Source organism: Haliotis cracherodii, unplaced genomic scaffold (assembly GCF_022045235.1).
Source record: "Haliotis cracherodii isolate W230 unplaced genomic scaffold, xgHalCrac1.p SCAF_1, whole genome shotgun sequence".
Taxonomy (NCBI): Eukaryota; Metazoa; Mollusca; class Gastropoda; order Lepetellida; family Haliotidae; genus Haliotis; species Haliotis cracherodii.
In genome coordinates, this window is record NW_027266264.1 from 15,595,016 (window position 1) to 15,619,808 (window position 24,793).

Below are 24,793 nucleotides of genomic sequence, written 5' to 3' on the forward strand. Positions count from 1 at the left end.
TTGATTAACGTGACTGTGGCGTTACACCGCATTCATTCACTCCCTTACTCAAGCTTCACGGTCAGGCAAAGATGCTCGCAAATCACATGTTTTTCAATATAATAGGTAATTGACATTTATTTATAAGCATGGCCATTTGAAATAAACTCATAACGTGCGACAGGGTAGTCACATGTGACATACACGTTGCACTGACACATGTTATTGAGTTCGAGCTGTACATTACTTTGAGGGATGCAGCGTTTCATCGCGTATAATTACATTACACATCTGTCCACGACGGGATGTCAATGAAATGGAATAAAAACATCAATAACTATAACTCAGCAATAAAGCATTGAAATCCTTCAGAGATAACGAAGTTTGATATCAAATAGCGTAATTAATAAATATGTGCAAATTTGAATCAAAGACTATGGCCAGTACCAACATCTCCCTAAGAGACACTGAAGCTTTAACAATTAAATATGATTGTGGAATGGCATCCATTATGTAACTAATACACGTTAATCACAGATCTGTTCAGCCCATAAAGGGTCTGCAAGGAAGAAGGGACACGCATAAAAACATGTGGCATGATCGTTTAGAGGAAGCCATCGATTCCCAAAAGTTGGAAGACCTAAAATAACACGTGACCTAGATACGACACAATGGGTTATGTTTCTGCAAACAACTACAACTTAGGACTTATATGTATATATAACAAGTGTTATATTCGGGATAACACTTTCTTAGTTAAGTACAGATTATAGTAGTACTATTTTACATTATCCCAAATATAACATTTGTTACATTTGAACACTTTCTAAATGGTATTGTGTGTTCATAGCTTTCGGCTATGGGAGCCGTGCCAATTTACACTTGTCAGAGGGGTACACAAAGTACGTGATCTAGACTGCCAGTTGTCGGACTTCCATTTGTGTGTGTGGAAGCCTTGGTAGCTGGGTGTGTTAGATCGCTGTGCTGGCGATAAGGTGATTCACTCTGGATTTGTTACATTTGACCACTTTCTAAATGGCATTGTGTGTTTATATAAATATAAAACATCATCTCCAGAGCCTCGATTATCTGAATAAACAGATTCCATTGGGCGTAAGAGGCAAAATAGAGATGAAAAATACATGAACGGATCACTGAAAAACAGTAAGACCAGGTGTTGGAGTAAAGGGTACGCATGCCATACCCATCCGGCAGCACGTCTGCTCAGATAAACAGAGTGATGCTATAAAACAGGACGATAATATAAGCGTCGGTATTAAGCAGCGCTTTGTATGGGTGCCAAATGCTTTACTTTGAAGAAATAGAAGGCTCAGGCGCGGTGGCAGAACATTTGGTGAGAGTCGTTCAAAGTCTACGTTGTGGTGCAACACACAACGCCACACAGGAGAGCTGCGACTCACAACGTCACACAGGAAAGGTCCGATTCACAACACCATACAGGAGAGGTACGACTCACAACGCCACACAGGAAAGGAGAACTAACAACGCCACACAGGAGAGCTGCGACTCCCAACACCACACAGGAGAGGTGCAACTCACAACATCACACAAGAGAGGTGCAACTCACAACGCCACACGGGTGAGGTGTGACTCACAACACCACACAGGAGCGGAGAACTCACAACGCCCAACAGGAGTGGTGCAACTCACAACATCATACAGGAGAGGTGCAACTCACAACATCATACAGGAGAGGTGCAACTCACAACATCACACAAGAGAGGTGCAACTCACAACGCCACACAGGAGAGGAGAACTCACAACGCCACACAGGAGAGGAGAACTCACAACGTCATACAGGAGAGCTGCGACTCACAACGCCACACAGGAAAGGTCCGACTCACAACACCATACAGGAGAGGTGCGACTCACAACGCCCAACAGGAGAGGTGCAACTCACAACATCACACATTCGAGGTGCAACTCACAACACCACACATTCGAGGTGTGACTCATAACGCCACAGAGGAGAGGTACAACTCACAACAACACACAGGAGAGATGTGACTCACAACACCACATAGGACAGGTACAGCTCACAACGCCCAACAGTTTAGATATAACTCACAACACCACACTTGAAACTTGACCTCACAATCAGTTTCACCTGTTTTCCATTTCTTTTCGATTTCGGGAAACTAATCTAACAACTGAACCGACAGTCTGATCTCTGACTTTGTGGAACGTAGATCTGTCTATGCCTAAGTGAGGAATGGCGTTGCATTCCTGATAACATCGTATCTTTTTACAATGGAGGTGTACATTCAAAAGCTGGGATGTTGACGCCAAAGTTGCAAGTAGTTCATACCTCGTTTGCTTTTCTAACAAAAGAAGTAGAAGTAATCTAAGATCTGAGATGTTAGTTAGGTTTTCTTTGGGAAATCATGAAAATCTGTTGATTCCAGGAATAGAATAAACGAAACCCAACTATCGGAATCAACTAATTCGAGTGATTTCACTGACTTAAACCACGTTCTGGTTGATGTACAATTTCTCTACAATAGTTGCGTCAGTTGTACTCAAAATGCGCGTTCAGAATGGCCAGTGAGTTCCTGACTCCGAATATCAACTGTAAGAGTAACAGCGTGACGTCATCATAATGATATAACAGCTGTTTAAACAGAGTTTCATGTGCACAGATCCTGATCACTCTAGTTATTCCCTATGGTATGTCAGCACCAGATTCATGCTCGTGGCTTTCAAGTCGGGAAGGAGTTCCACCTGAGGCAGTGCTGGTTCTCCCACACACCAAGACGACACGGCGTGACGAGATTCAGACACCGTTGGTTTCAATCCCAGCTCACTAAATCACTTTCCGCAAAACAGATACGGCGAAATAAATACTTCATACATTAAAAAGTCAGTCCGCACTAAGAAAACATAGATTCCCATTTAGGACTGATAGAGCGTTGATCAGTACTAGAGTAAGATGAATGGTAGGTGAGAGAGCTGAAGTATTTATATTCATATAACGCGGATGCTCACTGAGAAAAAGAAGGTATGTGTGGTGATATCACGGATTCGTATTGGGATGAGTTGGATGCACACACAGAGCTGATACATATTTTAATGGCGCGATGCATAAGAGTGTGGGTGCATACTGCAGAAGCGCAGATAAATACTGTTGCAGCGTGGGTGCATACCATGATTGAGCAGGTGCATGCTGTAAGAGGATGTGTGCATACTGTAAATGCATGAGTGTATAATGTAATAGCGGAAGTGCATATTGTAATAATGTTGATACATACTGCAATGGTGCGAGTGCATACTTTAACAAAGTGAGTGCATAATGTCAGAGCTTGAGTGCATAATGCAATTGCGTCAATGCATACTCTGTTATGCACAAATACGTACTTTTATTGTGCGGATGCATACTGTGGTAGCGCGGATGCAAAAGTAAATGGCGTGGATGCAAACTGCAATATCCGAGGACGAACACTCGGATACCATGGGCACATACTAAATAACATGGGCGCACGGAGAGCTACTGTGACAGCGAACGTACATACCGGGATGACTTGGGTTTATACTGAAATAACAACGAAGTATACTGAACGAACGAAGACCTACATAACGTCTTTGCAAGGCATTCATGTACAGCAAATGCAACATGAAGTATCACACCCATACCCACGGTATAAATGCAATTTGGTGTCTGGAATCTGCTGAAATGGGTATTACATCCACACGTCCTGATTTACACGGGCATTCCAGTACGTATGCGCACACACGTGTTTCTGATATGTTTATGCTTTGTGGTGACACTTATCTTGTAGTCCACACAAACATATTGGTAGACTAATGCAGCGAACACAAACATAGCACTGACATGGACTTGAGGAGACAACGATAACAAACATTTATTGGAGGAGACAGCTTTTAGCCAGAAATGCAGCTAACGGTTTGTTGGAATTCTGAAAGTACCTAATGTGTCATGCTGTCTTCACATAGGCATACAAGTACCTCTGTCTGTGTTGGTACAGAAGGAGTTGTAGACGGGATCTGGATGTCGCGTGTGTGTGGTCTTGGAAATCTTCAGATAACTTATATTTCAGATTCTGACCAGGGTTATTTTTATCAAGTTGCATGTAGCTTTTGTTTGTACTTACAACATGCATCGGTAGTATTTTCTAGGATCAGTCCCGTGCAGAGGCCCAGCTGGAATATTACTCCCCACCACCCTACTGATTGTCGTGGGAGGCGATTCTTGACTGTGCCTTCACGAACAGTTTCAAAGAAAGTAATCTTTGAAGCTGTTACTGAGTATAATAGACCTCCACGTTTGAATGTTTAAGGTTACACACAACCAAATTTTTTCCCATATACTTCTATAGTAACGTGATAATTTTTTTTAAATAACTAAGCATTCAACAGCTATTTTACCTGTACCTGTGTGCACAGTTTGGCCTTGGAGCAGCAATAAAAAAATAAAAAATGACTAGCTTAGTCAGCTCCTTTTCCGAGTACCGGAAGCTAAACACAACACAACCAGTTTCGCACCAAATGTCACCTACTTGAAAATAGCTGTGGTCACATTCAGCATAAGTCATCATGTTGAAAAAGACAGTACTAAATATAGAAAAACATGGTCGGTTTTACTAACTGGATGGATGTACATTTGAAAGACATAAAAATCTTACAGAATACCTCCAATCACAGCCTGCAGATATCTCTCCATCTGTACTGAAGGCTACGAAAACCGCACTCTCCAAACTGGTACTGATTTGGTGTAGTAGAACCTTAACGTACAAAGCTAACGACTCAGAAATAGTCCAGATGTCGACGGGGTCAATTACTCCTGGCCTTCGTGACTCAGTGTAGTCATCATGTACCGCGTGATTATGTGACAAAGTATTTTCGAACTCACTTTCGAACTCAATTTATTCATTAATTTATGATGGCTCTTCTCCGTAATTGATAATGAGCATACTTAAAGTGCACCCGCTCCTATGTTTTCAAGAGCTAAATGGTGACTTGTTTAGCATAGGTTTAGTTAGAAAGATTAGAAACTTTGAAGTGAGATAATGTTTGATAGAGTCTCAAAAAAGGAAAAACCATTACAGAACATGATTGGAGTCTTATGATTGATAAAAAACCCTCAACTGAACTAGACGTACGTATGGTCTTTCTTCCTTTCGGAGTCTAGCTACATTAAGCCAAATATAGACCATATTTTTGTGCTACATATCCAGATCACCATGACATTATTGATCATTGTATTATGTTTTCTAGAGAGGCATTCGAGTAAGCCTGCGGATTGTTTGCCAATCCAGTTTCAAATTTATTTTGGTAACAAATATGTTTAGCACAAATATAGATTGCTTGTTCGCGATACTAATTGCACAGTGATGTTGTATCCAGCGCGTTTTTCTGACAGTGTTCTGAATTTCCAAAGCCCCCATCAATCTGCTACAAATGGACAAATGCACAATGAGGGATGGACTGGAATTCAAGGCACGGATATGGGAAGCATGTGGTCCGATTATAGTGTTAACGCATCTTTATGTGATCTCTATCTCAATCTGTTTGTAGTTTTTGCATTGTTATGTTTTGATTATTATTGGTGAGACTGTTTGTCAGTAATATCAGGACTTAGCTCAAAGAAAACTCTCTGAAGCAATAGAAATCCACCGTCACGAACCTTTGATCAACAGAGATACAGGGTATTACATCTCGTCTGCTTATGATGATCTAATCAAGCAATAGACTAAAAAGTACCAATCAACTTGGACATTTTTTAAATCCTTATCTTTACTGTACACCTGACTTTATTACCTATATGCTATTTGCTATTCCTACTGTAATATGACTTCATCCAATTATCTGCGTGCTGTTATCTGTTACCCGTTGTTAATGTTAATCTGCTGCTTATCAGAACATATGCATACATACCCCTCATCACTTGCTTGTAGTCGATCCAGCTTTACAATGGTGTAAAAATATACGTCGAAACGTCATTAGACGCAATAAACCAGAAGTTTTTAATCAATAAATTTGTATATTTTCTTATTTGAGGCATCAGTGACTAAAATTATGTCCGATGCAATTGCTATTCTGACTTCTATCACATGCTCCCTTGTTTTTTTCAGGTTTATTTACTTTCCTTTGCATGTGTTTGTGACGGATGCCTCCATCGGGGCAGGTTAGGCTCACCTTTTCGCGAATACTTCGCGTTATCACAAGAAGTGATTCATAAACACATGCGTGTGATATAGTCGAAATCGTACAATGGACTATGCTTTCAGCAAATAATTCTTATCATCATGTTATGGGTTTTGTCGCTTTTATTATCACAGCAACCACACCATCGGTAAATAGTTTCGAAGTGATATTATTATTACATAAATTGCCGAGCAAAAGAAAGTATACACTTGAAAATGGAATTTGACAAAAAAATACAAACGTTAATATCAAAACGTTACTAGGCTCGCCTGAAGTGGGATACTCATTGACATGATCCATGGTCTAATGTCGCCAATGATACACATATGCCATCGAATATCCATTTCTTGTTTGTTTCATTTTCAGCAACCGTCAAACAGGAGTGTATACTTTCTTTTGCCCGTCAATTTATAAACGCATCATACAAAGTCCTTAATTTTTTAAATACACCGTGACAATTCTGTTTCATTTATTAAGTTTGGAAAATAATTATCGAGAAGTCCCGAGATTCTTCGATAGAAATGTCGGAAATGTGACATTGACAGATAGTAGACACGGCCCCTGAAGATCTTGACTGTCAAGAGGATTGTCAATAACCATGTTCTGTGGGTTAATCATTCCGTCACATTATGAAAATCAATAGTCAAAGGTTGGCGTTGAAGACAAGATGACGATGGCCACTACTGGAACGTGACAAAGTGTTACACAATGTGCAGTGCAGGCAATAAATGAAACCTAAATACATCATTGACAGAAGCCACAGAATGTAATTATGTTGACAATTATGGATATCCGGATGCTACTGGATCACATATATCAAATTTGAATTTGATAGAACAATGTAGATATTTGTTTGAATGGTAATTATAAACTGACAGTGTTCTTATTATCACATTGTGCATTTGTCAGACATCTACACCTTAAAGCTCTTCTCTGTGGTGAGTGAGGGAGACAAATTTAGAGTCGCATCGTCATCGGGTAATACAGATCCGGGTTGTAATGGTCACTAAGTACGAGTGAGTGAGTGAGTATGGTTTTACGTCGCTTTTAGCAATCTTCCAGCAATATCACGTCGGGGGACACCAGAAATGGGCTTCACACATTGCCCGAACCCGGGTCTTCGGCGTGACGAGCGAACGCTTTAACCACTAGATATACATATAGGCTACCCGACCACCCCACACTAAGTACGAGGAAACGCACAGAAATGTATGGTCGTCTCGTTTGCCTGGTTCAGTTTCATTTTAATTTAGCTGCATATAACAGAACTTAGTTAGTTTATATCATTTTAGATACACGCACTACCTGTCAATATTTTCAAAATATATTTACAGTATTGAGAAAAGATGTTTTTAATAACTGCATAGTACCGACCGATATGTTTGGATTTTAATATAATTCTTATTTTCATACCCCATTAAGGTATACATCAGTTTGATATGGTAGGAAACTCAAAACCTACATAAAAATTGACATCAAACATCCCTTGCCTGCAACAAATTCCTCGTTCGGCACATACTCAATCTGTAACAGGCCATGTGTGTCAAGAATTCAGCAATAGCCTGGATATCCGTCAAAGACGACATAATTCGATCAGAAAGCCGCAAAAGGGACGTAAATTATGAGAGCAATCCCACGACAAATATCAGCAGCATCACAAGCATGCTCCAATTTTATTAAACAGGTGATCAATGATGTATGAAATATGATTTATGTTTCGTGACTTGTTACGCCCATGGACAATTGGATTTACTTCAGACATATCCATTACGAACAAGGAACAAGGTACTGAAACCGTTATTGTGATCAGGAAATAATGCGACCAAGGATGTGTATACGTGTGTATTGGAGACACGTAATAACATCATCTTCCCCGAAAAAGCGAAAGAATATAACATTACGTGTATAATGATAGCGTTGCGCTGAGATTGAATCACTTTCTTTAAGGAGAGGGTGAGTTGACTGTTGTTCTGAATCCGAGACAAGAAGTTCGTGTCGTGTCTCCTTAACGCCGAACGCCAGTCAGGGTAGCAACAAGTACCATCTTTTCACGTCTTTTGGTGTGACGCGGCCAGAGGCTCGAACTACAACGTTTCGCTCACAATGCAGACTGAGGCTCTATCGACAAGACGAATTATACCCCAGGTGCCAGTTTAATGATGGAGGAAAGCATAAATTAACCAAGGATCATAATCAGGGCGAATCTAGGAAACGAATCTGAGACCTGCGGATCCTGACAATGTTAAAGGACGCACAGCAAATATGGCCTCTTTCACCTGTAGACATGATTAAGATGATGTTATTACAATACAGAGATCTTAATTGTTGCATACGAACTATGATGAACCATTATAATATATCCATTATACAACGTCTTCATCCTCCGCCGAAACAGATTCCATTGAGCATAAAAGGCAACATACAGGCGAACATTGCATGAATGGTTCACTGAAATATCAGTGACGACACTAGGTGTTCTCGAAAATAAAACTAAGTACCTGGTAATGTTATTTTGATATATGACTGCAGTTTATTAGCATCGGGTTGATAAATTGCAGATTACAAGCTTGATCCCGGAAAACATGTAATAACATATTTATAATCGAATAAAAGTATTTTGTAAAGAAATAATATTTCATGTTAACATTAAGCCGAAATGATACGCTTCATCGACACAGCAAAATATTTGGTGATCAACAATTATTTGGATACATTCATAACGTACAAATAGCCCAAACCATCCGTCTGTGTATATATTTATATAAATGTTTATAAATGAATAAATAATCATTTGTTCGCCTTGAAGCTTGATGACATACAGAACAATTTACTGAGAAGGGCTTTGCATTCAGCCCTGAACTTATCGTTGCAGAAGCTGTAGATGATGGGGTTGGAGCTGCAGTTGATGAAGTAGGAACGAAGAAAGAGTTTAAAGGCCACTAACGCCGCTGGAGAACAATGAATCTTTGTCACGTACCCTGGAGAAAGGATGGACAATATCTGCAATGCAAAATGAGGAATGAAGCTTATTATAAACACCAGCGTTACCAGAAATAACATCACTGTTGTCTTTATCGTTTGCTTTTGGTGGGCTTTGGACCTTTGCTTCGCTTCAGGGTTCAATAGCCGAATATCAAAAGCAGAACCGTTCTCAGGTAGCTCCGTTTCCGCTTCCACAGTTTTTACTGTAAGACAGTCCTTCTTTTTGGCTGCCTCGGCCAATGATGCAGTGGATGACGTCACTGGTGGATTCCCTTTCATAGTAAGCATATACATCCTTTTCCGTTTCTGTCTTTGTTTCCACACTTTTACAACAATTAAAACATACAAAACGATAAGTATGACGAATGAAAGCAAACACAAGGCGCCAGTAATTCCAAGATACACTTTAGGGAATAAAGTATCTCTATACTTTTTGTCGAAGGAACAATCGGATGTTTCAACACCTGCAATAGTTCCCGATTTCTGTCCGTATAACAGTACAGCCGGGAGTGCAAGTGACAGGGCCACACCGACAGCAAGACCTATCCAAAGTTTTGTTTCCTTTAAGCTCATCTGGTTCTCAAATGGTCGGCATATTTTCCGATATCTATCCACAGCTATAGCGACGAGGAGGACCACAGAGGCACACGTACTTAAGGTGATTGTGAATCTCATCACCCTACAAAAGGTTGGGATGTTGAAATGATAGTCAAATCTCAGGTCTATTATCTCCCCTGGTAGGGCTATGGTGCAGCTTAGGAGGTCAAATATCGCCAGACTCATGATGAAGTACTTGGACGTGCTGGGTGCGAATTTTAGATGGTATACAATACATACTAATATGTTGCCAAGGAAACCGACTAACAACACGATGCCTATGAACAATATGGCGCCCAGTTTTTGCTTGGCCTCGTTGTTTTCCAGATCCCACACCATCTTCTCAGCTTCCTCGTCTGAAAGGTTCAGTCCGGAGACGTTCAGTCGGAACAGCTCACAAGACATCTTGTTTTCACCAACTGCAAAGATATAAAATTCAAAACGTCAACGCCAGAGAATAATCAGTCTCTGGTTACCGCCGAAACAGATTCCACTGGGTCTAAAAGGGAAAATACAGATTACAAATATATGAATGGATCCTTGAAAATCTACTATGACACCAGATGTTAACAAAAAGGGTAACAATGTCCTGTTCTACAATCTTCCCGAGGCAAGAGAGTTAAATGACTATAAAAGTCCAGTTTCCACCCTTGGCGAACTAGGCTGAAATTATGGAGTTACAGTTTGGCTGGATTAACGAGACTATACATAGTCTAATCAAAATCGCACAACGAAATTGAAATCCGGTTCGTAAATTGTCTTGCAGATTTCGGTCGATTGCAGGATTTGCAAAGCATGTGCACCGCCAACTTGTTGTCAACAGATATTTTCCAACTTTTTTCATGTTTGTCATCAAGGTGCTCGCGTGATTTGCCGCAGTTCGCGATGTAAGCCACGTTTTATCACAATATAAATCTTGATTATCGATGAGATCGCCTTGACTTGGCGCCGCCATTTTGTTTGAAACAAATGCAAGTGATGGAATCGGATTGGTCAATAAGAGAGGTTTAGGAGGGACATAACTCATAATAACCACTGGTGGCGCTACGATCGAGCCCAGGAATTCCAGCCTGGTTTGGCAAGGGTGGAAACTCGACTTTTAAAGTCAGTTAACTGTCTTGCCTCAGGAAGATGTGTTCTACCGATAGCGCCCGCCACTCACACAATTTGTATAATAGAGTGTAACGCCACACTATTTGCATTATTTGAAACTTGATTGGAATGCACACAGTTTTAAGTAATTATGTAACGTTTGTTTGGTTAGAACAAGGGACCAGGTCATCGGTTCACACTAATTACAAAGGGCTACGATTGAAGCATGTTATGTACAATACTATGGACTAATTTACATAACATAGCGCTTTTGGTGAATGAGGCGCAGATATTTCATCTTAACATATTACTTAGACTGATGTCAGTGCACAAGTTTCGGTGTAAATGTTTATTAAATCAAAGAGAAATTACCTCAGAAATGTTGACACAGTTATGTTACTCTCAAAATGCTGTAATGGTGAAGTGAGTGAGTTAGTATGGTTTTACGCCGCTTTTAGCAATATTCCAGGAATATCACGGCGGGGGACACCAGAAATGGGCTTCACCCATGTCGGAAATCGAACCCGGGTCTTCGGCGTGACGAGCGAACGCTTTCACCACTAGGCTACCCGACCGCCCCCTAAAGGTGAAGAGACTGGCCGTGCTCAAATAACGATCTTTATGTATCATACCTGATACAATAAGTGTGAATTCCAAACATTCTATATTAATAGATGTTCCAATTAATTCAGCCAGTATGTCCCATGTGCATGCGTTGTCATACACTAGTATATCTGTTGAAATGTGTACTCGTTAAAGGACGGGTGTTTTTTAACAGGACTAATTAAGTTACTAAATCGAGTGCCATTTACGCTAAGAAATAAGCAAAGGTGGTCCATTCATAATGATAGCTTCATTTATCAGAGTTTGTAATCATCAACAGTGTTTTAAATATTATTGTGCTGAGTTCTAGCAGGTGAAACATGCTTTTTCAAATGTGTAACTGTTTCAAACACATGTGGTTACAAACCTGTGCTTTGCGATATATGACAGAAAGACAATGTTCCGTATATGAACATGATGGTCACCAACATAAAATATTTTTTCATACAATGTTCCTTCAAGAACCTTTGGACTACCTAATGTCACGCAATTTGTTTTCTCCTCATGGAAGAGATAATTCAAGAAAATCAAAGATGGCCGCCAGATGTTGAGTTTCTGATTTAGATTTCTACAGATAAATGAAGCCCCCCGTGTCCAGAACATTCACACACAAGTTTCAGTTTAATCCGTCAAACGAATATGGGAGAATGATTATCACGACAACGGATGCTTTGACAAGGATGGAGGAAAACTTTATGGCGTCATGACGCATACACAAACGTGAAGCACCAGATACGCATACGACCTCGCAGGGTGTACAATACACGACTGAGTGATTAAATGTTGTTTCAAACAGTATTACAAAAATATCATCTGGACCTGCACATAGCTATAGTGAGTGAGTGAGTTGGGTTTAACAAAGCTTTTAATAGTATTCCAGTTTTATGACGGCGTGTCACCTTAATGTGGGAGGAAAGCCCAAAGTGACGCAGGTATCAGACGTTTACCACTTTGAACCGGGATTTGAACCCACAATCATAGGGTTCTGGGGTGGCCAAGGGACCCAACTCTGCACAGCGAATCGCGGCGCCATAGACGACTGGGTCACCCATGCCCCCACGCAGCTATAGAGTTTGGGCCAGGTAACTACTGGGTGACAACATGAGCGCTGATTCACTCACTGATGATGCTAGGTCATCCATGGCACATACTCATTAGCCACGTCCTGCGACAAATATGTGGTAAAAGAAAAGCAAACTAATATAGACGAATCTGTTTAAATGTCACTGGATTGCTTCGTATGTACCTGCTGCACACTAAAGAAATATTCATGTAGTGTTTCAAGGGAGAAAGTGGTTCCTTTCTCAAGAAATTCATTTTGTATTCATTAATAGGCCCGTGAAGATTCGGGGTAGAATAGGTCTTCAGCAACCCATGCGTGCCGTAAAAAGCGACTAATAGGATCGGGTGGTTAGGCTCGTTGACTTGGTTGATGCATGTCATCGATCCCAATTGCGTGGATCGATGCTCATGTTGTCAATCACTGGGTTGTCTGGTCCAGACTCGATTATTTACAGACTGCCTCCATATAGCTGGAGTCCGGCGTTAAACAACAAACAAACAAACAAACAAACAAATAAAGTCAAATAATAGATGGTGTTTTGTAACGAATGTGCAATGTTTATTGACGTAGTGATAATACCAAGTGTTCGCAAAAAGGTGAACGTTTCTTGCCCAACAGGTGGCATCCGTTACAAACACATGCAATGGCAAGTCAATTGTTCACATGAAATAAAAACACGGGAATATAATTATGTTAAGGTCAAATAGGGAATTGCATCGGATACCATTTTTGTCACTGACGCATGGAATTTGGAAATGTCTCCACATTTCTACTATAAAACTGCTTGAAAGCTCTCCTAAGCACCTGAATGTTGTCTTTACTAAACAATTTAAAGCACGAGTCGTATGACGCCCTTTAAAATACACGTAGAGAGGGCATGTTCGATTGTACCTCAAAAGTTTTAGAAATGTAAACACCAAAGGCTTGAGCTGCTGGAATATTGCTCGACTAAAAAAGGGAAAGATGGTGATCCATCTTGTCATACAGTCTTGTGGAGGGTGTATTGTCACTCCGAATCTTTATGCATATATCCTACTATGAAACAGACGAGGCGGTCTCTCTGGCCTTCTTTGTTTCTTGTTCAGGTGGGTAAATCAGTGGAAGGGAATGCCTATTTGATTGTTATCAAACAATATCAGATCATCCATATACATCATGCCTAAGTCATATAACGTCTTGGTCATACTACCTTGTTTTCATATTGCCAGACAAAAAGAGGAACACAATTGGGGAGCCCTTGGGATGCCTACGTGTATGTTTTGCCAAAATGCCCCCCCCCCCCCCCCCCCCCCCCTCCATTTTTAACACAGATGTTATCAATGAGGAAGTCTAAAATTTCACATACTGTTTTCTCAGGGATGTCAGGCGACTTGTTAATAGGAACAGGATCTCTCACAGAACATGCAAAGTGTCTGGATTATTATGTAAAAAAACCAAAACAACGTGTTTTAATAACGTTCCTTTTATCCATGACACGGTGCAGACGCTTGATTGTAAACAGCGGAACCACGCAATACAGACTGTATTGTGCTTAATGGTTGTGTGTTTGTTGTTGTTGAACACCGCAATTGTTTATTTGACGATGGGCTGTAAATAATCAAGTCTGGACGAGAATCCCAGTGATTGACATCATGAGCATCGGTCCACGTAATACAGGGACACAATGACATGCATTCAACCACGTCACCGTGTCTGACCACCCCATACATTTAGTCGCCCTTCAGGACAAGCACAGGTTGCTGGGGACGTACATGTATGTCCTTACCCGGATCCCAACAGATTCATGCTTAATGGAATCGCCCTGAATACACATGATCAAGAAAATTGGGTACATTGCAGTTATGTCCCTTCTATTGTATATCTTGAACCGTCCATATGGCGGAAGGGGTTCCTCTGGTTGCAGGGGACCGATCATTTCATATTCTTTGGAGTCCTGGAATTTTGTATGGAGATAAGATATTTTATTCAGCCAGATTATTTCTTAATTAAACCTATGAACCTAAATAGTTTGGTATCTTGCAAAATGTGATTTTTGTGGCAGATATCTTTTTCAACAGTCTGAGGCATAATTATTTTTTTCATGAATTTTCTGGGACAATAATGTTTTTCGATTAAATCCCAGAAAACCAAACCCCATCCAGCACACACACACACACACACACACACACACACACACACACACACACACACACACACACACACACACACAATCACACACAATCACACACAGCATATCCAATGGTCGGTCCCTAAAAGCAAAGGAAGGAACTGTGATTACACCCACCAGAACGCGTTAGTTACCTTCATGATAGCGACTAATCGGGTGATTCTGCAATTCGAACCACTGAGCAGCGGATCCTGGCATAGCTGGTTACGCCACTCTGGATCCCAAATTGTACGAGACCCACTGACCAGTAACTTACGTCTTTCAACCCAAGTATGTCAATCACATTTACAATGCCCAGCAATGGATCATTTACGGCAAGTTATTAAAACTGTATCGGCCGAAAACGTAAGAGCGTACTTTACAGAAAAGTCGACAACAAGGTGGCAATATCCTGTTACAATACAAGCCTCGGTTTGTCTAAAGGAAATATGCTCTTTCAGCCATGTAGAAAAGAACTCGCGAACTAAATCCCAGTGAACCCGCATGCAAAAATAAACCTGAAACGGAGAGGTTAATCTCTATAAGAAATTTGCTAACTCCATGCCAGAAATACTAGTAGTACGATGAAATGGGAAAAAGAAGTCTTAGACGATTTGATGTTTTGTGTTGAAAGCGGGGTCAAATTACACAACTGACTCTGAATTACCTGACAAGGAAGAGTTACAGCTGGTACCAGAGCGAACCTGACTACAGAGGGGTGGAGTCTGGACGTGGAGAGAGGCGCGGGCGTCGATGAAGCAGATTAACACGTACTATGTACACACCTGGCGTCTCGAAATTGTTGTTGTTTTGTGTGGGTGTTTTAATACCCAACGGGCAGGAAAATACCAGCAATAACACGCTAATAGTTGAGTCTGGGTCAGGAAATTCAAGTGGCCGATAGCATGATTAAAGCCCCACGTCGGTGTACACACAGTCAAGTCACAGAACCTGACGATTCCATCACCATTTTCGCTGACTCGCACATATAAAGCACTCTGGCAAATATTCTATCACCGACTACTTATAAATTATTGATTATAAGACTACTTACTATACGTATATATGTGGCTATAAAGTATATAGAGAATCTCACCCGAGTGTCTTTTGATATCAAATATATCAACGCAAGTTGATAAAAGTGGAAAAACTCCGAGGCTTGTCGAGGGTTTCCACTTTTATCAACGAATGTTGATATATTGGATATAAAAAGACACGAGGGTGAGATTTTATTTATCATCCAACATCATCCTTCCAACGTTTTCAGTTGTAGACAGTAATAAGCAGTGTCTTATGTGTAAAAAATACTGCTAAAAGCTTCAGTAGCAGAGCCATTAGTGATGACATTTGATTGTGACGTCATGGTAACCAATGACGTCACAATGGTCTGCAAACATTGTGATGCAATTTCATTGCAGCGATATCGCCTGTGGGAGCCTGTTTTGGATGATAAATTAATGTCCCAGATGTTATATGTCTATGATGAACACAATTGGTGTGCTAAATTACATTATGATACATGTATATTACTGTCGGGCGTATGCACGCCAACGTTTATAGTACCGACATGGGGTATTTGTGCTCTTAGTCGTCTTCTGTCTAAAGTACCACCTAACTTCGTATAACACACGTACGTTGGCACACATAGTTACTACCAACCTTTTATTTGCGATCATCAGATGTTATTTTGTATTACCAGATATCATGGTTTACGTGTTTTGTTATGAAATATAGACAACACCAGCTTACAATATATATCTTCACATTTGTTTGACAACGTTCGCATAATCAATACCTTAAACCCTTGATTGCCACAAATATGTTAGTTTTACAAACATGCATCTGCAATCTTTCCTTTTATCATCAAAATATTATATCTTTCGATCCTGCAACCGTGGACTTTGTCGTTTAAATGGTTTGTCTTCACGAATCTGACACACACTGTAACGTTCCAATCCTCCAATAAGCATAGGGTAATGGAACCTATTTCTGCAAGGGGGTTCAGCTATGTGGTCATATCTTGGCGTGCTGACCACTTGACCAAAGTAAACCCATACAATAAAATGACCACAAGTGAGACACGACTCACCAATCGGAATGGCATGAGGAAAATGAATGGCGTAATGTGTGAGAATATTTTCTATTATGAGATTTGGAGATGACCTTGGATAGGACTGGTCAGTGAGTTAATATATTTCGTGGCATTAACACATTCCCAGTTACATTGTGACGAGAGCAAGTTCTTTGCTTAAACATGCAAACAAGCAAACCAAACTTTTAAATAAAGAGACAAAACCCTTTCTTTATCCAATAGAATACAGTAATTTGACAAAGGTTAGAAATATTGGCACACAAGTGATATTTATCACTGTTTACAACACAGAACACAGGCCCCCAGCAACCAAAACAAAGAAACCAGCAGAGTACCATGTGGGCTTTCGGTGCCGCTACTGCTGATTAAACAAGAATAGAATTCGTTTCAAAACCACTAGGTTTCCTACTCTACATAAAGGATATTCGACTATTGGAACTTCTGGCTATTAAATCTAATGTTTGAACGCCCAGCATTTATGAACACTGTGAAGTGTCGTTCAGCACCAAATCGCGGTCATAAGATATATTTTAGGAACGCTTCTACGGCTCGGGGCTGAAATTGTGTCAAATTGTGTCAAATGTATATTGGACGAAAATCATTCTGCAAGTTTTGTACAGCCATTTATACTCTGTGTAGTCTTTAATGTAACTCTTAATAATTGTCACTTACTTTACAATGAAACTATTTCGGTTCACCCTCGTAGTCTATGGGAATATTTATGAAACAACAACTTCAAAATACGATCACAGTATCATGTAGCATCAGAGCGAAGCAAGTAAGCCTCATTGTACAGAAGAACACACATGTCGTACATAGTTTTATGGGACAACAGCGGCCTACACATGTCTGCCATGCTTAAACACTCCCTGTCTCAATCATAGCCCTGTGTATATAATACAAACACGTCTCTCTAATGAGTGTTGATGTTTCCAGAACGTTACTAACAGGAAAACACATAATTACAAATGCACACAATCTCATAAAGCTCGTAACATGTTGTTTCTGGAACACACGTAACTCGTTTCCCACAACAACACCTACAGTACTGTGAGCTGTGGTGTTTGTTTTCATTTGCAGCCTTACTCAACCTTACGTTTACGACTAGTCACAAAGCGTTTTAGCTTTGTTCACACTGATTGTTCTTACCTGTCGCCTGTAGCCTTTGTGGTCTTGTACTTCAGTGCTACAGGTACTGTCTCATGAACACACGTTCTATACATATAAACCACACCTGGAACTATGCCAGTTTTACAACATCCCTACATGTTGGCATGCTTGATCCGGGCAGACTAACGAATACCTTCTCCCTGGAGTATGTATATGAGCTATCGTTATCTGATCTTACCTTCTCATTGCGAGCAGTTGGGCTAAATACTTGTTCAGGGCAGGTGTGTTTACTCAATTGGGAATGGCGAATTTGACTTTCGTAATGGACGCTTTTACATAAATGTACCACGCACACGGATGTACAAAATATGTGAGAGGAGTTTTAATTGAGGGAAGTCTTAGACAAGTAATAACCGTTACGGAACAGGAAGGATGGTCCTGAATCTGATATGGAAGAGTGACAGGTGTTCTCACAGCCTTCGTGGACTAGAATGCGGAGTGAATATGGTAGGATGATATATACTCCATCCGCGACCTAAATCCTTGTCCTTTTTATCTATCGAGAAATACATGTCATTTTCATACCAAGTGCTAATTGGTAATTAAACAGAATAATAGAGTGAACGAGTTTGGTTTAACGCCCGTTTTAACCTTACATTTACCACTTTGCATACACATTATTGCGCGTTGCATTCGTATAATTATGTTCGTTTTGAAAACAAGGTTGATTCCTCCTTTCCTTTAATAGTCGAAATACTTTTTAGATGGCCCCTCATGTCTATAGCTGTAACAGCGGTTCCTCCGAACCGATGCAGGATTATCATAGGATCAGTATTTACACTACCAACATCTTGTGACTGGGATTTGTTTTGAGATCGTTGGGGGTAAGAGAATTTGAACCTTATGTGATGGGATGAGAGCATGGTTCTACACCGACATACTTTAGGACCAACGGTATGTCCGATGTGGAAGTTCACGCTCTCGTTTCAGGAACATGAGCAGCCATTGATGTGGGATTTGTTTACTGGTGTAAGATGTAAGTAGGGCATCAGAGATTCCGATCAGGAATTAGGCAGCAACACAAAATGTTTCTTAATAGTAAGGAAGATTGGTTGGTTCGTGAACGCCGGACTCAGACATATTCCAGCTATATGACGACTGTCTGTAAATAAACGAGTCTGGACGAGACAATCCAGTGATTGACATCATGAGCATCGATCCACGCAATTGGGATCGAAGACATGCACCAACCAAGTCAACGAGCCTGACCACCTGATCCCGTTAGTCGCCTTTTACGACAAGCATAGTCGTCTTTTACGGCAAGCATGGGTTGCTGAAGACCTTTTCTACCCCGGATCTTCACGGGTCAATAGTAAGGAAGAAGGTAAGACTGTTAATGTTTTGTTGTTGAAAACATAAGTTTCTCACCAAGAATACTTGGCACATATTGAACACGGTTCTACATTGAATACAATGAGAGCTGTCAAGCGTCTAGGTTTGTGGATAGCAAGGTATGCTTCATATGACGTGAGAAGTTTGCAAAAATGTGAACATTTGCAATGAAAATGACAGACGCGTAGGGTGTGAATCTGGCATTCTCCAGAATTGTTTCAATTATTCCAAACACGCCCATGTTCCAGTAAATCAGCCATGGGATTAAATTGGTAGCCACGACTATCTGAAATCCTGATTTGATCTCTCTAATTCAACACGTAGATGTTTGCCATTACTCGGTGCCCAGGATTATATTATATTACTAGGAAACTGGTTTAGGGTACCAGGTACGTTTCTGTATTTTGATTTTTGCTAGGATACATTTCTGTATACAGAAACGTACCTGGGGTATATTTCTGTAGTACCTGCGCCGACAACGACCCCTTAAGTACCACTAAAGACAAAGGAAGTGACGTCATTGACAAACAGGACGTGAATATTTCTGAAATATATATCAGGAATATCACATATTAAAATGATGAACTGGTTGTTAAGATCCGGTCCCAGAAAATATTGGCATGGCGTCATTGTTACATAATCTAGGCATTAAACGCTGATGAGAGGAGCTTGATGCACGTGCACCTTCAGGGAGTTTTATTTCAACAAATAGGATAATATCAATCGGGAGATGCACAGCATATCGATAACAAACGGGGAGTTTTTATTCCCATCAACATCATGATCGTATTGATTTCTGCATTTGTAATGAAAGCAAGTCGATGCAATCTCCATTACGAGACAACAATGTGTTCAGAATAACGTCACCTTCGAAAGCCTTACACATGAAAAGGACATCGGTGCGGCTCTTTAAATCCATTTTCATTGCCAATAACCAAATAGTTATAAAATTCCTGCATCATATGACTAAAAATTAAGAGAGACGAACCATGCATTTCTATAAACATAAGAAATCTCTTCTAAAAGCAGAGTCTATTGTATGATCCTGGCTATATCATAAAGCAAGTGTTTATGAATCACCATCAGATTGCGATGTTGCAACATGTGAACGTGTCCTGCCCAACCGGTGGAACCCATCACAAACGCATGTAAAGGCATATCAGTCGTTTGAGAAGGGCCAACATTGACACAAACTGGAAAACGTTTATGTCCCTAACACCTTAAACATTTCATACAAGAATTGACCACTTCGTTGTCTGTGTCCCTAACACCTTAGATACTTCTTACAAGAATTCCCACTTAGCTATCAACGTCCCAATATCTTAAACATTTCTTACAAGAATTGACCACTTGGCTGTCTGTGTCACTAACACCTTAAACATTTCATACACAAATTGACCACATGGTTGTCTGTGTCCCTAACCACATTTCATACAAGAATTGACCACTTGGTTGTCTGTGTCCCTAGCACCTTCAACATTTCATACAAGAATTGACCACTTGGCTGTCTATGTCCCTAACACCTTAAACATGTCATACAAGAATTGACTACTTGGTTGTCTGTGTCCCTAACACCTTAAACATTTCATACAAGAATTGACCACTTGGTTGTCTGTGTCCCTAGCACCTTAAACATGTCATACAAGAATTGACTACTTGGTTGTCTGTGTCCCTAACACCTTAAACATTTCATACAAGAATTGACCACTTGGTTGTCTGTGTCCCTAACACCTTAAACATTTCATACAAGAATTGACCACTTGTTTGTCTGTGCCCCTAGCACCTTAAACATTTCATACAAGAATTGACCACTCGGCTGTCTGTGTCCCTAACACCTTAAACATTTCATACAAGTATTGACCACTTGGTTGTCTGTGTCCCTAGCACCTTAAACATTTCATACAAGTATTGACCACATGGTTGTCTGTGTCCCTAGCACCTTAAACATTTCATACATGAATTGACCACTTGGTTGTCTATGTCCCTAACACCTTAAACATCTCATACAAGAATTGACCACTTTGTTGTCTGTGTCCTTAGCACCTTAAATATTTCATATATGAATTGACCACTTCGTTGCCTGTGTCCCTAGCACCTTAAACATTTCATACAAGAATTTACCAGTCGGCTGTCTGTGTCCCTAACACCTTAAACATTTCATACAAGAATTGACCACTTGGCTGTCTGTGTCCCTAACACCTTAAACATTTCATACAAGAATTGACCACTTGGTTGTCTGTGTCCCTAGCACCTTAAACATTTCTTACAAGATAGACCACTTGGTTGTCTGTGTCCCTAACACCTTAAACATTTCATACAAGATAGACCACTTGGTTGTCTGTGTCCCTAGCACCTTAAACATTTCATACAAGAATTGACCACTTGGTTGTCTGTGTCCCTCACACCTTAAACATTTCTTACAAGATAGACCACTTGGTTGTCTGTGTCCCTAGCACCTTAAACATTTCATACAAAATAGACCACTTGGTTGTCTGTGTCCCTCACACCTTAAACATTTCATACAAGAATTGACCACTTGGTTGTCTGTGTCCCTAGCACCTTAAACATTTCATACAAGAATTGACCACTTGTTTGTCTGTGTCCCTAGCACCTTCGACACTTCTTACAAGAATTGACCACTTGTTTGTCTGTGTCCCTAACACCTTAAACATTTCATACAAGAATTGACCACTTGTTTGTCTGTGTCCCTAACACCTCAGATACGTTTAACAAGAATTTACCGGACCGAGGGACACTTCAGACCTTCACTATCACCATAGATGCAAGGAGCAATGATCGATCTAAGATAGTATAAATAATGTACTAACCTTATGGTGGTGATTAGTTTTCTGCAAGTTGAAATCAGTCCTTAAGGTCTTTGAGTAACAGTCTCGCAGTAACAGACGGTTTTATTTACTGACGAATTCGTAGTGAACATTACACCGACGCTGCCGACCACACGAGACAGACATTCCATTGTTGCTTAGCAATACGATAATAGATGTGGGCTGAAGTAGCTGTACATGCTATGGGAGAAGGAAACTTCTCCTTTGATACTCGCCGAGCAATGTTGCCTTGTTTTTGTATTCTCGTTACAGAATCACATCCATTGTTCTGCCACTATCGCCGCGGGATGCCTTGTCTGATGATTCATACTTGTATCATTATGATGAGATTTGGCAATGATTAGAAAGATGAGCACTGAATATTAATGAACATATATCGGGATTGTTCGAACTCGCGTAGACATATTTACGCCATTCTCCATCAAGGGGACTGGTCGTAACTCACGTCAGCTTGATGTCAGTAGAAAATGATGAACATCAAAGCTGTTACCCGGAGAGTGTTACTGCCCTTGCCGAGGGTGCTGTTGAATAAAGGATATGTATTATATCAAATAGTCATGCGTCCCTGTAGTGTGGTTTGCAAAGCATGTACTCTCTTTAAATTAGCAACACTTCTATATAGATTGCATTTATTTAATATTCTAGGCAGCATCAATATCTTTTATGTCTTTACACACCGTCATTTCATCAATCACTGTCATTGGTTCATCTGGCACCCTCGCTACAACAGCCAAGCCGCGAATAGGTGCAAGATTGCTGAAGCAGCGTTAAACAATATTCACTCGCTCATTCACTCATTCATACAACTGAAAACTTTGCTTAAAAAAACATCCGTTATCAATTATTTCCGAGCTATACATTCAATAACCCTTATTACTTCAATAACCTGCATTATTTCAAGAACCGTCATATCATCAATACCGTTACTGCTTTAATAGTCACACCAAGGATTCAGAACTATTAACGTTCATTGCTTACCATATTGCCGCCAATGCTCTAATATCCCTAACTGCTTTAATAACCTGCCATTGATTCAACAACAGTTATTTATTCGATAGCCACCATAGTTTTAATAACAGCAATTGCTTCAAATGTCATATTGTTACTTTAGCTGGCTTTGCTTTAGTATCCAAACAGGCTTGATTGTTACAGCAGCCAGTCTCGCTTCAATATGCTAGATGCGTCAGTATAACTGATTGCTGCAATTTGCGAGATTGCTTCACCATGCCAGATATAAGTCAATATTATCGCTTAAAAATGAGATAGCTTCAATATTATACATTGCTTAAATATGCTAGATAGCCTAAATATTATACATTGCTTAAATATGCTAGATAGATTCAGTATTATACATTGCTTAAATATGATACATGTAGGTTAATATTTCTGTTTCCATATATGCGACCCCGTCAAGACCCGGAATAAAATTGATCTTTAGCAACCCATGCTTGTCGAAATTAACGGGATCGGCCGAACAGGCTCGCTGACTCGATTGATGCATGTCATTGTATACCATTTGCGTAGATCGATGCTCATGATGTCAGTCATTAGATTGTCTGATCCAGACTCGATTATTTACAGACCGACGTCAAATAGCTGGAATACTGATGAGTGCGGCGTGAAACTACACACAAATAAACATGTTTCAATATGTCAAATTGCTTCAATTTGCTTGGTCGCTTGAAAATAATGTTTACAAATCGGTAAATATTTCAATATCCATGAGTCCATTGCGTGGGAGTATGGGTAACTGTTCCATGTTGACTGATCACTGCACATGAACATGTACGCAGGTTTATAACAACTGATTTGCTGACTGAACTCATTCACGACCGATCCCAGATCCCACAGTTTTCAGATCAGCTTGTGATACATTGAAACTAATGGTGTTGGCCATTGAAATGATTATATAAACTATAGTCATGTAAGTAAAACTGTTCATCTGTGGGCATGTCTCTTATGGTAAAACCAGGGTTATTCATCATGGCACTCTCTCAACTGCCACATACGTAAATATAAAACGTAAACGCTGGAGAACTTTCAGTCTATGTTATCCCGAGACTCATTCCTTAAAAGGCAAACACCTGTTTTAGTTCTTATTTTTGTAATCCTTAAAACATATAAGATATTAGATTATTTTTTGTCACAATTATTCATTTGACACTTTGGTATTTGCAATAGATATCATGATCTGTGCCCGCCATCACCCTTAAATACGCGATCAGAGATGATGTTTAATGTGTTGCGGGAACCGAGCAGCATCGAGTTAGTAAGTGAGTTATGATTTAAAGTCACGTCGGCAATATTTCAGCCATATAGTGACTAAATCAAGTTATACATTAATACATATAGATATTAAAATCTGTCGACAAAGGACTGTACAATCACTAGACTATCACAGATATAGATTTAAAACTAGCATGTTACCATAAAAATCTGTCTATTCTCAAATTTCATTATAAAATTGGGCTAGAGATCACCAGCACCAAAGTTAGTCCACCATACTAGGGACCATGGGGACTTACGGTACATCTGCTTCCTGCATGGTACCCGAGCAGGATTTACACGAGCAGCACCGCAGCCATCTCGTCAATATCAATCGAAACACCTACCGAACCTTGACGCCATTTTAATTATTTTTACTCTATGTACAGGCTCTGATTACTTTATATTGATTTTCCCAATTTGTTCTGACACTGTTTTTCTTC

General features: G+C 40.1%; 1 protein-coding gene across 1 annotated transcript; it reads right to left on the reverse strand.

Moving 5' to 3' along the window:
- Positions 1-8,647: 8,647 nt before the first annotated feature.
- Positions 8,648-22,195, reverse strand: LOC139460669 (orexin receptor type 2-like). Its single transcript, XM_071242152.1, has 2 exons — positions 22,068-22,195; positions 8,648-10,160 (listed from the first exon to the last, which is right to left on the reverse strand). Exon 2 carries the CDS (start codon positions 10,144-10,146, stop codon positions 8,950-8,952), a length of 1,197 nt encoding a protein of 398 aa, XP_071098253.1. The 5' UTR covers positions 10,147-10,160; positions 22,068-22,195; the 3' UTR covers positions 8,648-8,949.
- Between the last annotated feature and the right edge of the window lie 2,598 nt (positions 22,196-24,793).

What these genes read in the sequence shown, in the direction of transcription:
- LOC139460669 (XM_071242152.1), bottom strand. Translation starts at nt 10,146, where the DNA reads ATGTCTTGTGAGCTGTTCCGACTGAACGTCTCCGGACTGAACCTTTCA.